Source organism: Nelumbo lutea, chromosome 1 (genome assembly GCF_056320005.1).
Source record: "Nelumbo lutea isolate HS-2025 chromosome 1, American lotus-T2T, whole genome shotgun sequence".
Taxonomy (NCBI): Eukaryota; Viridiplantae; Streptophyta; class Magnoliopsida; order Proteales; family Nelumbonaceae; genus Nelumbo; species Nelumbo lutea.
This window is the reverse complement of record NC_142684.1, coordinates 216,354,383-216,371,686: the sequence shown is the minus strand read 5'-3', so window position 1 is coordinate 216,371,686 and position 17,304 is coordinate 216,354,383. Positions and strand designations below refer to the sequence as shown.

General features: G+C 38.7%; 1 protein-coding gene across 1 annotated transcript in view; it reads right to left on the bottom strand.

Annotated features, from left to right (window-relative positions):
* Window positions 1-7,352: 7,352 nt before the first annotated feature.
* The window catches only part of FTSHI1 (FtsH extracellular protease family), a 28,790-nt gene continuing 18,838 nt past the window's right edge, over window positions 7,353-17,304 (bottom strand). Inside the window, exons 11-15 of the mRNA XM_088963130.1 lie at window positions 9,626-9,900; window positions 9,186-9,269; window positions 8,814-8,926; window positions 8,472-8,721; window positions 7,353-7,979 (exon numbers count right to left, since the gene is read on the bottom strand). Coding sequence (XP_088819256.1) covers window positions 7,812-7,979; window positions 8,472-8,721; window positions 8,814-8,926; window positions 9,186-9,269; window positions 9,626-9,900 — 890 coding nt within the window. The 3' untranslated portion in view covers window positions 7,353-7,811. The remainder of the gene's footprint in view (window positions 7,980-8,471; window positions 8,722-8,813; window positions 8,927-9,185; window positions 9,270-9,625; window positions 9,901-17,304) is intronic.

Below are 17,304 nucleotides of genomic sequence, written 5' to 3'. Positions count from 1 at the left end.
AGGCACCTGTGTGCCATGATGATAGGCAACCGCTTGGGACGGAACACACCCGTGCGCCAAGGGCAACGGGGTAGCTCACTCAGCTTGGGCAAGGGACTGGCATTGTGAAGGGACGTATTTGAGCCAAGCCTGCACGCCAAGCCTCCCTTGAGTATCGGCAGCGCAGTGCCGGTCCAACATTGTCCCCATGAGCAAGTGTGCGCCCATGAGGAACCCTGGTATCCATGCTAGTCGTTAACCAGGGCCGCCCCGCAAGGGGATGATGGTCTAGGAGTGCCAAGGTTAGGCACCCAAGGAGGTCGACCACCCCTCATCAAAGAGTACGTTAAGCTTTTGGTGGTCTGCCTGAAGATGACATCAGTTCTCCCAAAAATCTTACAGGTGAAAATGACGGGCATGTCCCTAACGTAAGCCTGCCAAGCGTAGGCAAGGCTAAGCCTGTGTCAGACCGTCACACCCGTTCACTTTTTGATCCGGGTAAACACTTTTTACCTAATCACCTAATGATTTAGAACCACCGTTGATCAAGACGGCGGACCATTTGGCCTACAAACCTTTCAGGCAACTGGTTTTACCCCAAACCTGGTTTCTAGCTAAAAAATGTTGAATTGGTTAGCAATTCGCTGACCTAGGTGGTTGAACCATCGACCAGTTCAACCCGTTCAACAGTTTTGGTCATTTTTATTTTAATCATTTTTTTCATTGGAACAGGTCACCCATTCGGACTGGGCAGTCAAACTGTCAACCTAGAAACTAATGGCCAGAAAGGTTCCAGTTCCGGGTCGATTTTTAAAACCTAACCGTTATACTATAAAAATTTATTATTAAAAGGGGCACTTTTGTCCCATCCAAGTATTGACAACTTTCCCCTATGTGAGAAAGCTATTTATCCACGTAGGATGGGTATCACTTACTCAAGAAAGTGATGCCCCAAAAAATAAATATGGAAAAAGAACATGGGTTTCGTTTCCCAATCCCATTGACCAACTCTCCCCCACCCCCTCCAAATCCAAATAACAAACGCCCCCTTAAAGTAGAACTCAAAGAGTCAAAGCTACAATTTTTAAAGAGGTACTAAGTCAAACCATGAAGTGTAATTTAGCAGTTATATTCTTAGAATTTAATATGGTTCTAGCTTTGCTTTGAAAATTTGAAAGAATCAGATGGTCAAACCAATTGACCCAAGAACCAGTTAGGTAACCTATTCCATTTCATCCTAAAACTACTCCTGAGCTAAAAACTATTGATTTAGTCAGTGGCCCATTGATCTAGACGGTCAAACCATCGACTCATCAACCCAGACAACGCTTTTTGACTGTTTTTCATTTTATTTGTTTTATATTTTCAAAATGAGAACGTTTCAAACTGGACAGTTAGACCAATTTACCCGAGAATCGGTGGCCAAAATGGTATCAATGTCTGTTCCAATTTTTAAAACCTTGGTTTCTAGTACACTTTTTCCCTAAGTAGATAGCTTTGTGTGTTGATTCAGCCAAGCTTCCTGTGAAAGGAAGAGGAGAAAGTTGGGGGTTTCAGCAATAGACAGAGGAAAGGGAAGAAAAGGAGAAGAAGGTCGACTAGGATAGTGATGCATAACCCTAGCCGCCAGCCCCTCATTCTATTTATAATAAATTAAATATGGGATATTACAAAGATGCCCCTAGTAGGGTGGCAACTCAACTAAGTACTTACAATTCTTTTAAAAATAAAAGACTAATGGGCCCAAGGCCCAACAACTTCTTAATTTAAAAGAAAACAAACTAAACATAAATCGACCCAATATAATTCAGCCCACTCAACACTCCCCCTCAAGTTGGGAATAGATGTCACACATTCCCAACTTGTGTAGATCATGTTCTAGCTTATTCTTCACAACACCTTTTGTGAGAACATTAGCAAACTGTAGATCAGAAGAAATGTATGGAAGACAAACTTCTCCAAAAGTTACCATTTCTCTGATAAAATGTCTATCTACTTCAATGTGCTTAGTTCGGTCATGCTGGACTGGATTATGGGCAATATTGATTGTTGCCTAGTTATCGCAATATAGCATCATAGGTTCTTCTGCCTGTACACCGATTTCTTCTAACAGAAAACGGATCCAGAGATGTTCTGAAACTCCATGTGCCATGGCCCTATATTCCGCTTATGCAATTGATCTTGCCACAATTGTTTGCTTTTTACTCTTCCATGAGACTAGGTTACCCCCAACTAGGGTGCACACTCCTGAAGTTGATCTTCTGTCATCAAGGCATCCTGCCCAATTCACATCTGTATAGGTCTCTAGCTTCAGTTGTCCATGATCAGTAAACAATATGCCTCTACCTGGATGTCCCTTCAAATATGCAAGGATCCTGTCAACTGCCTTCCAGTGCTGATCTCGTGGAGCATGCATGTATTGACTCACTACACTTACTGCATAGGAGGTGTCCGGTCTTGTCATACACAAGTATAGTAACAGACCCACAAGTCTTTGGTATCTCCCGAGGTCCTTCACTGGTTCACCTTCTGATGCATTTATTCTATGGTTCTAATCAATGGGGGTGCTAGCTGCCTTTATTCCAAGCTTCCTTGTCTCTTGGAGAAGGTCCAAGATATACTTCCTTTGAGAGATAAAAATTCCATGTTTCAATCTTGCAACTTCGATGCCTAAGAAGTATCTTAGTTCTCCAAGATCCTTAATCACAAATTCCTTATGCAAATTCCTCTTCAGACTATCAATCTCACTTAGATCATTCCCAATGACAACAATGTCATCTACATAAACAATTAGGATTGACACCAAAGATCCCCTGCGCTTCACAAACAAGGTATGATCAGATTGAGTTTGAGTATAACCAAAAACAATCAGGGCCTTTCTGAATCTGTCAAACCATGCTCTGGGAGATTGTTTCAAGCCATATAGTGACTTTTTCAGTATGCATACATTTCCCTTTTCAGCATTATCATAAAAACCAGCTGGAAGATCCATATACACCTCTTCTTGCAGATCCCCATTTAAGAAGGGCCAATAGTATGAGGCAGCAAGAGAAAGAAGTATCCGAACAGAGGTCATCTTTGCAACTGACACAAATGTCTCTAGATAATCAATGCCATGAGTTTGTGTGTATCACTTTGCAACAAGTCTTGCTTGTACCTCTCTATACTTCCATCTGCCTTATACTTTACTATGTAAACCCATCTACATCCAATTGTTTCCTTGCCTTTTGGTAGGTCCACAATCTCTCATATTTGATTCTTAATCAAAGCCTTCATCTCTTCTTGCATAGTTGTCTTCCACTCAGGTTTGGAGAGAGCCTCACTAACACCCTTGGGTATAGACACTGAATCAAGAGAAGAGACAAAAGCACAGTAGGAAAGAGAAAATCCACTGTATGATAAGTACTATGAGATACAATGAGTAATGCACTTTCTCTTCCCTTTCCTAAGAGCAATAGGGAGATCAAGGTTATCTGTAACAGTGTCAAAAAGATCAATGGGAACTGAAATAGTGGGATCAAGAGGAATACCTGAATCCGTATCAACCGAATCTGGAGTCTCCAAGGGATCGACAGGAAGTGGTGTGAGTTTTGCTGTAGTGGAGCCAACCGCCTTATGGAGTCTCTACCATGAGTAATGTTGTGAATGGAACGCAATGGAGGTGGCAAGGTGGGTGACATCGAGTGATGGTCAAGTATAGGAGTAGACACAAGAACTAGAACTAGGAGAGGGATAGACTGTTGACTTAATTCCCCAAAACACCCCCCCTAAGAAGGATCCTTTGAGAAGTACGTAGATTCAAAAAAGGTAACACCCATAGTAATATATCGGTTCCCAGAGACTGGATCATAGCAGCAGTACTCTTTCTGATTCTCTGCATATCCAAGGAAAACACATTTATTTGTCTTGGGATCAAGCTTCGAATGGTAAAGGCCAAGAATATGTGCAAAGCATACGCATCCAAACACCCTTAGAGGAATATGAAACATCTCCCCCTAAAGAAAAAAAATGCTAAATGGGGTCCTGAATTCGAGTACACGAGAGGGCACTCTGTTAATCAGATATAATGTCGTGATAACTGCATCACCCCAAAAACAAATGGGAACTGTGGTTGTGATCATCATGCCTCTTGTTGTCTCAACGATGTGTCTGTTCTTCCTCTCTACAACACCATTCTACTATGGACTATAGAGGCAACTGCTCTGATGGACAACACCATACTCCAATAGATATGAAGCAAGATGTCTCTCAAAATATTCCCTAGCATTGTCAGATCTGAACATCTTTATTCTTGTCCCAAATTGTGTTAGTACTATATGGTGGAATTGCTTCACCAAGGATGGTACTTCATCGCGTGATTTCATCAGGTAAATCCAGAAGTATCGAGAGAAATCATCCACAAACATGAGAAAATAGCAATAGTCGCTCATAGAATGAACATGATAAGGGCCCCACACATCCGAATGAATAACATCAAAGGGAGAAGAACATCTTTTATTACTAGGTTTAAAAGGGTGTCTACAATGCTTTCCAAATTCACAACCTTCACACTTCAAACTAATAGATTCACAAACTCAAACAATTTTGGGAACAAACAACTCAAAGAAGAAAATGATAAATGACCCAAACGGTTGTGCCAAAGCATAATCTGACTCACAGATTTTGACTCACTATCTCTGCAAACATGATGGCTTTGGTGAAGAGGGAGAGCATCCAGGAGGTAGATTCCATTCACTTCACGACCACTCCCAATCCTCCTCTTTGAATCCAGATCCTGCAAAATACAACGTCTAGGAGAAAAAATTACTGAGCAGTTCAGATTCTTAGTCAGACTACTAATAGATAACAAATTAGTGTTCAATCTAAGAACATGGAGGACAAAGGGTAAGCAAATAGAATCATTGATCTTGACAGATCCCTTCTCAGCAATAGGAACATGGGATCCATCAGTTGTGGAGACTCTATCTCTGCCAGAACAGAGCTGGTAAGAAAAAAAATAGTGGAGCAATGGGTCATATGCTCTGAGACTCTAGAATCTATAATCTAAGGAGATCTCTCCTTACCTGAAATAGAAACATAGTTTGCAGTAACATGTGAACTACTTGTGTGGGCAAAGGAGGTGGAGTGGGCTCCACCTGTGCTACCTATACCTTGTTGTCCGCTTATGGCTGAACTAGAACTAGCTGTATCCCTTTGATTTAGAAGTAACCCAAACCTCTCAAGCTCGGCCCTTACTGCAGCAGCTGCAACAGACTCCAAAGCAGTTATAGTAGGGGGGCCGGAGTATCACCAGTAACTGTCATGTGCGCATTTCCTTTCTTATTCTTCAATCTGGTCGGCATAAGATGTGGGTGAAGTTTCTAACAAGTGTTTCTTGTATGCTTAGGCTTCTTACAGTAATCACAGACCAAGTCCCTTTTGTCTTCCATTATGTTTTCATTGCCATTCTGTTTAGATTTCACAGCATTTATCATATAATTTACCCACAAAAGTTGCCAATTTCGGGTTTCACCTCTTCACTAGTGATATACCCCAATTTTCCATTAGCCCCAATGGCCATCTTTGCAGATTGGGACCATTCCAAGTAGTTTGTACCACCCAACCTAACTGTAGTAATGGTCTCAGCTCCGAAGGAGTCTCTAGCACATCCTCCCACTGGTCTCATTTCATTCTTGCGTTTATATTCAACACTATGTCCCTCCATGTGTCTCAAAAGAGTTATAGAAAACAACCAAAAAGTGCAGCAAAAACAAACAGAATACCTTCTGGAACCAACAACACTCCTTTGGTGTCTTGGACTTTCTTCCCACGAAAGATTCGTTTTCGGTGGGATGAGAGAAGAGAGAGAAAAAGCAACCGCCCTCTCTAGAAGCCTCCAAACCACATGGAACTTGTATCGCCCCTTACAAAAAACCCAGAGGAACCCTAAAAAATTAGGGAGCCACTACCTAGGTCAAAACTAAAGAGTCCAACAAAATTAGGACTCTTCCCCTTTCTCCACTTTTTTCTGATTCTAATGAGAAACCCTAGACTAGTTACAGGGCATACAGATCCATCAAGAAAATCCAAAAATTGGGCTTACTTGAGAGCTTCAATCAGCCTCTTAAATCTCCATGCAGTCGATCGATCTAGGGCTGCAGGAGTGAATCTCTTCAAGAACCTTCAACCTGCTTTGATACCAAGTAGAAAGTTTTATGTGTTGATTCAGCCAAGCTTCTTGTGAAAGGAAGAGGAGAAAGTTGTTCAGCAATAAACAGAGGAAAGGGAAGAAAATGAGAAGAAGATCAACTAAGATAGTGATGCATAACCCTAGCCACCAGCCCCTCATTCTATTTATAATTAACTTAAATATGAGATATTACAAAGATGCCCCTAATAGGGCGACAACTCAACTAAGTACTTACAATTCTTTTAAAAATAAAAGACTAATGGGCCCAAGGCCCAGCAACTTCTTAATTTAAAAGAAAACAAACTAAACATAAATCAGCCCACTCAACACCCTAGACTCCTATTCGGTCTATGACAAGCGTTCATTACATGTGTATTCTCATGTATATGGGTATTTATATTGGTATTGCAAAGCATATCAACAAGGATGAAATGGACACTTGTCACAAATTCACAACAGATTTTGGATACACATGAATAACAGATCAAACTCAAATTTTTGATAAATACATTAACAACATTAAGTCTAAAGTTGCAATAATTATGAATGAGATACACGAAAAATAACATATTTTACTGCTAATACATCAATTAAAGAGTTCATGACATCATATTGCTTTTTATAAATTACTACATGTATAAATCCATTAATATGTTATTATTTATTTAAACTAAATTATTAATTAATCATTATAAACATATGAATTAATCTAAAATATTTTTGACCCATGAGAAGGTAAATCCATAGATTGAATAATCCAAAAACACAATTGCGTTTAATTACTTCAATTGTTCTATATTTTATCATTTTTATACTTTATATATTGCCAAAAAACAATATAATCTCGATAGTTAATTACTATATGAACTTAAAATTTATTAACGTAAAGTAAGTTTTGTAAATAATGCATTTTTGTTCTTATAAATAATAAATATAACTATATAATCTTATTTTAAAAGATGCATCAGATCCATTATTTATGAGAACAAGTCATATCCTATGCAACTTATAGATTTTAATTACTAAAATAGTTCTTTTTTATTATTTTATTTCTATAAATTATCCAAAAACCAAAATTTTTAAAAATATTTTCTTGGCATAAATTGTTGATGGATCAATGGACTTGATAGATTATTCATAGATCTATCTTTCATATTCCACCTGTGCCATGTGTCAGTCACATTGGAAATCATTACACATTGTATTTGGTATTTTAAACCTTGGCAATATGGAGAAATCATTACACATTGTATTTGGTATTTTAAACCTTGGCGATAGGGATTCAAATTTCAAAACATTGGTGACGGGGGAAGAAAACAACCACAATAAAAAATAAAAAAAAAAAAAAAATAAAATAAAACTAAAAAAAGAAAATAGCAGTAAGTTACATGGTGACGGGGGATGCCAATCAAGGAAAGTCACAACTCTTCTACATCCAGAACCAATCGAGGGAATCTGCACTCTGAACATAGATATGCTCTCAATTTTGCCTTCATCAGAAGCATCAGCCAGGTAAAAACCTATTTGCTGTTGAAAGAGGCAAATAGAGAACTCTAGTAGGAACGATTTTATGTGCAACTCCTAAAATTTTCCCTGCACACTTGAGAAGAACAACCTCCTCTTAGTTGCATCACTAATCTGGTTACAAGATCTTCTTTTTTTATTAAGTTAGCAGGGAAAGCTCCAAATCATGCCCTTGTTCCACATCAAACATGGGCAGGTTTCCAGGCTGATCCTCTTCCAAAAGAAGGCTTACGGGTGTCTCAGCAGGATATTTGTTAAGGATAAATTCAATCTGTTCGCCACTGATCTCTTTCTGATCCACAAGAACCTGCAAAGCAAGGTCAAATGTCAATAACCACCCATGGGTCAGAATGCCACAGCAACCAAGTAACTGCATATGTTGACAGTTTCAGCATACCCATCAAAAGAAAACAGAAAAAAAAAAGAATGTACAAGTGAATAAATCAATAAGGCAATGTATGACACTGTAATTTACAAATATCGTATTCTCATATCCATAACATGCGCATTTGATCCAGCCTCATCCAAATGTTAATTCTCCTTTTTTTTATTTGAGCATGCCAGGAGACATGAACCAGATCACTGCTCTCTTTAGTAACTTAAAGTATATGCTAATATGCCTTTCCTTCTGGATTATCAGTATTCCCAGCCTCCAACTATAGTAATTGAGGACCCTTGAATCATATTACCTCAGAACTTTAAATGAGTTCTTCTTCAGTTGCCCTTGTTCACCATGCTATCAATATATCTGCTATGCTCTTTATGAAAGAAGGAGAGTGTAAAAGGAAGATATTCATACCTTCACGGTTTTGAGCAAAGCTGCATGATGCTGCCTCAGCAAAGACATAGTTTTCTTGTACATTGTACAGACCAGCTCTTCAGTTCTTTGGGCAACCTGATCATCCAAATTAAAGTTGATTGGTGGTTCAACCAGGCCATAGTCATCATAAAGTGATCCTTCAAAGTCCAGTCTTGGACCCACAAAGCTAACTTTTTTCCTCCAAGGAGGTGGTTCTCCATGTATGGCCATTGGATTCTCCAAATTCCATCTGTAGAAAGACGAAGAGAAATAACTTCAAAATTGTCCAGCATGTATGAAAATCCTAATCAGGATCAGGATGTACTAGGTAAGTGAGCCCACATGGTTAAAATTTTACGAGCAAGCCAAGATGCATCTCCAAGGTAGCTAACAGATGCTCTTGATGTATCCCGTCCATAAATAACCTCTTCAGCAGCTCTACCTCCAAGCAATACCTTACATAGGATTGAACTCCAATGAGTAGTAGACAATTTAGGGAAATTTTTGCAATCCTCATTGAGCTTCTATATATTCTCCTGAGATTTAAAACCCTAAAATATACACTTAGATCCATACCAACACAGTGTACAATAGGTATTTTATGGACTCGTATCACTGATTACAAATAGAGGTGCATATGTGGAAAGTCCTATACTGAATCTCTAAGCATATAGAGAATCCGATTAATGGTAAGTAGTGCCTGAGAAGCCATACCTGAAGGCGATGCAGCAATTGAGGCCGGCGCTCAAACATGTAAGATTCATCACCAAGGCGATGGAAAACAATTTGAGAGTATGTCTGCATGTTTCAATTGACAAATATATGTTTACTGTAAATGTAAGTTTAACCAAACAAAGACATGATAATTATCCAGGAGGAAAATTTGGATCAACATCCACATGCCGGGCCTATACACTCACACCCATTGAAAAGTGAACCCAACCATATCAGGGCTAGACCAACCTAACGGATCTTGTCTGCATGATCCCTGACTTCTATGCTCTTTCTAGTCAGGAAATATCTGTTCTTGATCCAAATACAATAATTTCTGACACCTATAGGTATGTGCACAGCATAACCAGATCTGACCTTATGTACATCTCAATATAGAAAAAAATATTAGACAATAATTGAAAGAACACAAGAACAAAGACCTGGCCACGAGGATTGATGGAGATGCGTTCACAGAACTCAACCTTCGCATCTTCAAACCGCCTCAGCAAATGCGATGTCATTGCCATCCCAACCTCAGTGGTGGCTCTGCGGCATTGCCCTTGATGACCTAATTCAATTCCTACACGTTTAGGGCCCACCGTGAGTCGATCAACTGCATCATCCACATCTGACTGAAGAATTGCTTCATGTCCTTTCCTTACTGCCACCAAAGCAGCCTCCTGCAACAGTTGTGCCAGCTTTGCTCCAGTCCATCCTGATAATGAAACATATGGCTTAATAACTTTAGTAACAGTTACTGTAATTTGTTGTATGAACATACTCTCTAAGGCGTGAATAAACCTTATATGAATTCCTAACTATTTGGGATCAGCTACATTAATCCTGTTTTACCCACACCCATTTTGACTTGCCACTAGCTCTTTCAGACCCAACTTCCAACAAATCACTTTTTCCTACAGGTGTCAAACTATAACACATGGTCTTCCATATACATAGAAAAAACCACCTTAGCCTACTTTACCTCATTTTATCACCTATTGGGGCTACTCCTAAACTCTTACAGAAATGCTCATTTAAAATCCTGCGGTCCTAGTTTTACCACTCATCCATCTCAACACTATTAAAAGCATGAATGAAAGTGTGGAACTTTTTTTACTAAAATACCCCTACCTTTCAATTTAGCCCCTCTCTGATTGTGAGGACCAAAAATATAATTTAAAGTTTTAAACTTCTACTTTTCACCTCATTTAGTTCTCTCTCGTTGAGTCTTATATTTAAGGTATTAATTCCCATTCTCACTCATTAAATCTCATATTTAAGGTGTTTTTTCTCACCAATAAATTTTGTTAATTGGATCCACATCCAATGCTTTTAACAATGTAAAACCCATGTTTTTTTAACTGAGCCAAAAATGAAACTGTTGTTCTGTCCAGGTGGCAGGTAAGTAATTCAACCATCTGGGTCAAATGGGTCAACCCATGATGCCATTATTAAATAATAAAAATTACAAAAGATAAAAAAACATAAATTACCAAAAATACAAAATTTTTGTAGAAAACATTTGGGCACATCTCTATTTTTTTATTGGAAATGGTAACTTCATTAATACAACTTAAGAATAACTTTCCACAGTTAAGTACAGCTGTCAACCCCTAAATAGGTGTTGAGCCCCCAATAATTTTTCTTACAAAACTGCCCAGAACATTCTCTCCCTCACAGTCCCTTGTTCAGCCAATGTGTCAGCTAAACCACTAGCTGATCTCCTTGTCCATTTGAAGCATGCGCGATCTCCCTTGTTATGTTGAGGATTTCCCTTATGGGCTGTGTCTAATATTATATAATCATCATATTAAACAAAAATAAATGTGACAAACAAGAATTATTTTTATATAAATAGAAATATAAAAAATACAGAAAAAATGAACGCATATTATTACCATCATCATCTAGTGTATAAAAATGTCATTACCCATTGGTCCCAACTATCAAGGATCTTGGGAAGGGTAGACTGGATTTGGTCCTAACCTTTGGCATACATGGTGCAAAATCCTGGGCTCACTAGTATGACAAAACAGGTAGAAATGGTTAGGTCTGTCACTTTGTGGGAAAAAAGTGCAAATGGTTAGGTCTATATCCAGTTTTCCTAATACCTCGGATATGACTTTAATGAAAAAAGTTCTCTAATCAAGTCAAGCAGGGAGCTTCCCTATCATGACCTACCCTATTTCTGTCACATGAGTGATCCCTTTGGTTTCGTCGCATGTTTAATCTTCTTGTCTTCATTCATGCATCTGTAATCTTTAAAATCAAATTTGCATTAGTTTTTTATTGCATTCTTTTACCAGTTCTACATTGGACAAGATTAATTTTGAAGACCTATCTTAAAAAATAATTTGTTGTTTTGTCTAGAAATAATTTGGCATGAAACTTACAATAAAATTTTCAGATTTACCTGTTACTAAATAGGGTTTCATGCTCACCAGATAGAAATCCAGTCATAAGAATTAGTATTAGGAGATTCAAAAGTGGTGATAGGGTGGTTGAATAAGTAGTAGGAGCTTGGATGTTCAGACAACATGATCAGAGAAATAAGAAATCTCGCTGCTGAGCTGAAAAGTCAGCAAACAACATGGCCGATGGCTTTGCCAAATTAGGGGTAAACAGAAGTGAATTGTATTGGGGAATTGTAAACCAGGATTAGGGGTGCACTGTAATTTGTAATTGCATGAAGGCTAGACGAAGCTAGCTCTCTTAGTGGGTACAAAATCCATTAGGTGTAATTTCCAGATTGTAGTTCGATAGAACTAGAAGAGAGAAGAGAGAAGAGAAAAAAGAGAAATCTATTCAAAGTATTATAGCTGGCGGCACCTAAGTTAGTATTTATACTTAGGGTGACGGCTCATAACTAATACAATGAGAAAAGACAGAAAAAACCCTTACTAGGCCGCAGGCCTCTACACATTACAACACTCCCCCTCAAGTTGGAGCATATATGTCAATCATGCCTAACTTGTCACACAGTTCATTATGTCACAAATAATGAAGACCCTTTGTAAGAACATCAGCTAGTTGTTCCTTGGAACTAATGTAAGGAGTACAAACTTTCCCCTTTTCAAGCTTCTCCCTTATGAAGTGCTTATCGACTTCAATATGCTTGGTCCTGTCATGAAGAACTGGATTGTATGCAATATTAATGGCTGCCTTGTTGTCACTAGGGGTGAGCATTCGGTTTATTCGGTTAAAAAATGAATCGAATAAACCGAAATTTTAAAAACAGAACTAAAAAAATAAAAACTGAAACCGAAATTTTCGGTTCGGTTATTTCGGTTAAAACCAAATTTTAATAATATACACTTTACTATATATATTATATTATATATTATGAAATCTAATTTCAATATATTACATATTATATATTACATAATGTATATTATATATAATAATAAAAAGTTCAGTTAATTCAGTTAACCGAAATTCTAATTCCAAAAACCGAAACCGAAAACCGAATAACCAAACCAATTTAACCAAAAACCAAAAAAAACGAAACCGGAATTTCCTTTTTGCTTTTTGCTTCTCCAAGTGACCAAGTTTCCACCAACAAAGGTACAATATCCACTAGTTGATTTCCTATCATCAACTGCTCTAGCCCAATCTACATCTGTGTAGACTTCCACTTTCATATGATCATGTTTCTTGAAAAGTAGCTCAGTTTCTGGATACTTCTTTAGATATCTAAATACCCTCTTAGATGCCTCTAGATGGGAAGATATTGGTGCATACATAAACTAAGGACACCGACAGCATAAGTTATATCTGGCCGAGTCATTAACAGGTAGAGAAGTCTTCCTACCAACCTCTGAATTCTTGACATCTGTCATTGGTTCTCCAATACAATCACCAAGCCGATGGTTTTCTTCAATAGGAGAGTCTACAGACTTTGCTCCTAACTTTCCTGTGTCCTGCAAAAGATCTAGGACATACTTCCTTTGGGAAATCAAGATGCCCTTTTTGAGCGGGCAACCTCAATACCAAGGAAATAACATAGTTGTCCCAGATCTTTCACCTCAAACTGGATAGCAAGGGATTCTTTGACCTTTTTAATCTCAGAGTCCCAATTCCCCGTAATCACAATGTCATCAACGTAGACAATTAATACCACAACATTCTTCTAGTTTCTCTCGACAAATAGAGTATGGTCAGATTGGCACTGCTTGAACCCAATTTGTTGTAGAGCCAAGTGAAATCTATTGAGCCAGGCCCTTGGGGATCGTTTCAAACCATATAAAGATTTTTTTAGTTTGCAAACTTTCCCTTCACACCCTTGTGCTACAAACCCAAGAAGTTGAATCATGTAAACTTCTTCCAGATCCCCATTTAAGAAAGCATTTTTTATGTCCAATTGGTGGAACTCCTAATCAAAATTAATAGCCAAGGAAAGTATAATTCGGATAGTGTTCATTTTCGCAACCAGGGCAAAAGTCTCTGCATAATCAACCCCATATACCTGAGTATACCCTTTCGCAACTAACCTGGATTTATACCTCTCAACCGACCCATCTGCTCTATGCTTTACTATGAATACCCACTTGCATCCCACTAACTCCTTGCCTTCAGGAAGATTCACCAACTCTCAGGTGTTTTTTTGTGAAGAGCACTAATTTCTTCATTCATTGCCTCTGTCCATTCAGGTATAGATTAAGGCTTCTGCAACACTTTTGGGAATGGAGACGGAATCAATGGCAGTAAAAAAGGCACGAAATGCGGAAGCAATGGGACATCAAAATCATTAGTATGATCATCAATAGCAATAGGTTCAGTAATATCAAAGGGAACAAGGGTACTTGGATTTTCCTTCAAGGAGTTAGAAAGTGTTAGATGTATAGTCTCAAGTTGCTCCACAGCCTTTGAATTCAGCAATCCCTTACGGCACCTCAAGAAGACACGGAATGGAGAAGAGTCAAGAATAAAGGGAAGAGGGATTTGAGGAGCTGCAGCTTACCTCTCCTCCTTCGCACTATTCTCCCCTTGAGGAGAGGCTTGAAAGAAGGGTTTATACTCAAAAAATGACACATCCATCAACACAAAGTACTTATGTGTGACCGGATTGAAGCATTTGTAACCCTTCTGGGAAGAGGGATAACCCAAGAAAATACACGGAATAGATTTGGGATCCAATTTACCCCGGTTAGGAGATAGATCATGAATAAAGCACTTACACCCAAACACACATAGAGGAATGGAAAATAAAAGGGATTGAGGGAAAAGAAGTTGATGTGGGGCCTTGTATTGCAGGAGGCGTGATGGCATACCATTAATAACATAAGTTGCAACCATCACAGCATCAACCCAAAACCGTTTTGGAACATGCATGTGAAGCATCATACCATGGGCAACTTCGAGGAGATGGCGGTTCTTCCTTTCAGCAACTCCATTCTATTGTGGTGTTCTGAAACATGAACTTTTATGAAGAGATCCATGTGAGGAGAAAAACTCGTGTAAGTCATGATGGAAATACTCCTTCGCATTATCCGATTGGAAAACTTGGACTTCAATGTGAAATTGAGTGAAAACCATACGATGGAAATCTTGCACAATCTTGAGTACCTCTTCTCTCGAATGCATAGGATATAGCCAAATGTATCTTGAATAGTCATCGGGATTGAGGGAAAAGAAGTTGATGTGGGGCCTTGTATTGCAGGAGGCGTGATGGCATACCATTAATAACATAAGTTGTAGCCATCACAGCATCAACCCAAAACCGTTTTGGAACATGCATGTGAAGCATCATACTATGGGCAACTTCGAGGAGATGGCGGTTCTTCCTTTCAGCAACTCCATTCTATTGTGGTGTTCTGGAACATGAACTTCTATGAAGAGATCCATGTGAGGAGAAAAACTCGTGTAAGTCATGATGGAAATACTCCTTCGCATTATCCGATTGTAAAATTTGGACTTCAATGTGAAATTGAGTAAAAACCATACGATGGAAATCTTGCACAATCTTGAGTACCTCTTCTCTCGAATGCATAGGATATAGCCAAATGTATCTTGAATAGTCATCAATAAAGCCAATAAAGTACTTGTACCCACCCTCAGTAGGTATGTTTACAGGGCCCCAAACATCAAAAAAGACAACATGGGAAGGCAAAGTAGATCTTTTATTATTTGATGAAAAAGTTGTTCTATAATGCTTACTCAACTGACACGTTTCACAATGTAAATTAGTAACAGACACTGACTTGAACAATTCAAAAAACATAACTTTCAAAGACTCAAAGGACAAATGACCAAGGCGGTTATGCCATAACCACAGTTGACTGTTTGTAGACTGACTCATAGATTGACTCATAAGACTCACAAAGGCTGATGCCACAGGGCCAGCTTTATTCTCCAAGATGTAGAGGCCATCAACCATGCATCATTTACCAATCATCATCCCTGAGGTTAAATCCTAGAAAACACAAGAATGAGGAAAAAATGTTACACAACAGTTTAAAGACTAAGTAATACTACTTGTAGATAACAAATTAATAGGAAGTTTAGGAACATGAAGAGTATGGGATAAGACAAGGTCATCAGGAAGGGATATAGATCCCTGACCAGCGATGGTGGATAGAGACCCATCAGCAAGTCTCACTTTATCCCTTCCAAAGAGAAGAATGTAGGTCTGAAAGAGACTTGACTTACCAGTCATATGGTTTGATGCCCCTGAGTCAAATGACCCAAGGTGACTCGGGAGCAGAAGTACACACATGAAATGAAGAAGCACCTTTACCTGATGTAGAAACGAATGAAGTAAAAGGGGTAGGAACCAACCTATCCAACTGCCCGAGTGTCCTACCATACAATTCCAAATTATCTCTAAGGGAGTTGATGTTGTCTTCCTTGGGATCAAAACCACTAGGATGCTCTTGAGGAAACACAGTAGTTTGATTATTTTGTTGATAATCTTGTGTGGCAAATTTGCATAACTAAATTTCTTCTGAGGCGGCTTCTTTGAAGTGTCTTGATTTTTGTTTGCCTACTTGGGCTTACCCACTAACTCCCAACAGGTTTCCCAAGTGTGTCTAGGCTTTTGACAATGAGTACACCACAGTTTATCCTTATCTTCACCTTTCCTCGGTTCTCCCTTTTTCATTCCTGTGTTACCCCCTCTTGCAGCTAGGGCAATAGGTTGCTCCCCCTCAGAAACATTCATTAGATTTTTTCTGCTCTCGTCAGATTGGACTAGGGCATATACTTCCTGAACTGAAGGAAGTTCTCTACTTCCCAAAATCTGCACCCGAAGAAGCTCATAAGTTGGATTCAGCCCATGCAAGAAAACAAAAACCTACTGCTGGGAGACAAGTTTTTTGTAGGCTTGTGCATCTTTAAATTCTTCCAATCAATAGTCTAATAATAGTCCAGTTCCTCGCAGACCGATGTAAGGGATTAATAATACGTAGATAGGCTATGGTCCCCTTGCTTATAAGTAGATGGTTCTGCTTGAAGTTGATAAATTTTGGCAAAATGCCTCTATTCAGAATAGGTTGCCTTGGCTTGTTCCCAAATTTCACAAGTTGTGCCAACCCATATGAAATTTTTCTTTACATGAGGCAACATGGAGACTAACAGCCATGACATAACCATGTTCTTCTTTTGATCCCATCGATCATGTTCAGCAGTACCAGACTTTGGTTCTTTTATTTTTCCACTTATATAACCAGCCTTCCCCCTAACTATGATATAAAGTTTGATGCCTTTGGACCAATCCAGATAGTTCAGGCCATTAAAGGGGGTAATAGACAGAGAAATTCATGCTGTCCATTCCCCCATTTAGGTTTCTTGTTGTGAAGTAATGCCAGTTGTTGCAGAATCCTCAGTGGCCATTTCCACAAAAAAAATTACTGCTGTTTTTTTTAAAAACCAATTTGATATAGAGGGTTTTCTCTTCGGAAAAATAAGTAGGCTCCAAAAACACAGGTTTAACAGCACTGTAGGTCAATAATTCTTAGTTGAAACACTTCGGTTTGCAAAAGGAGGAAACAACCAGTCCCTACGACCTCAGAACTGTGACATCCACAGTGGTCAAAATTTACTTAAGAATGTAACAGTACATACCTGGCTTCCATGACCCGCAGCACAAAGAAAACCCTTAGAAAAGGCAAGTTTTAATGCA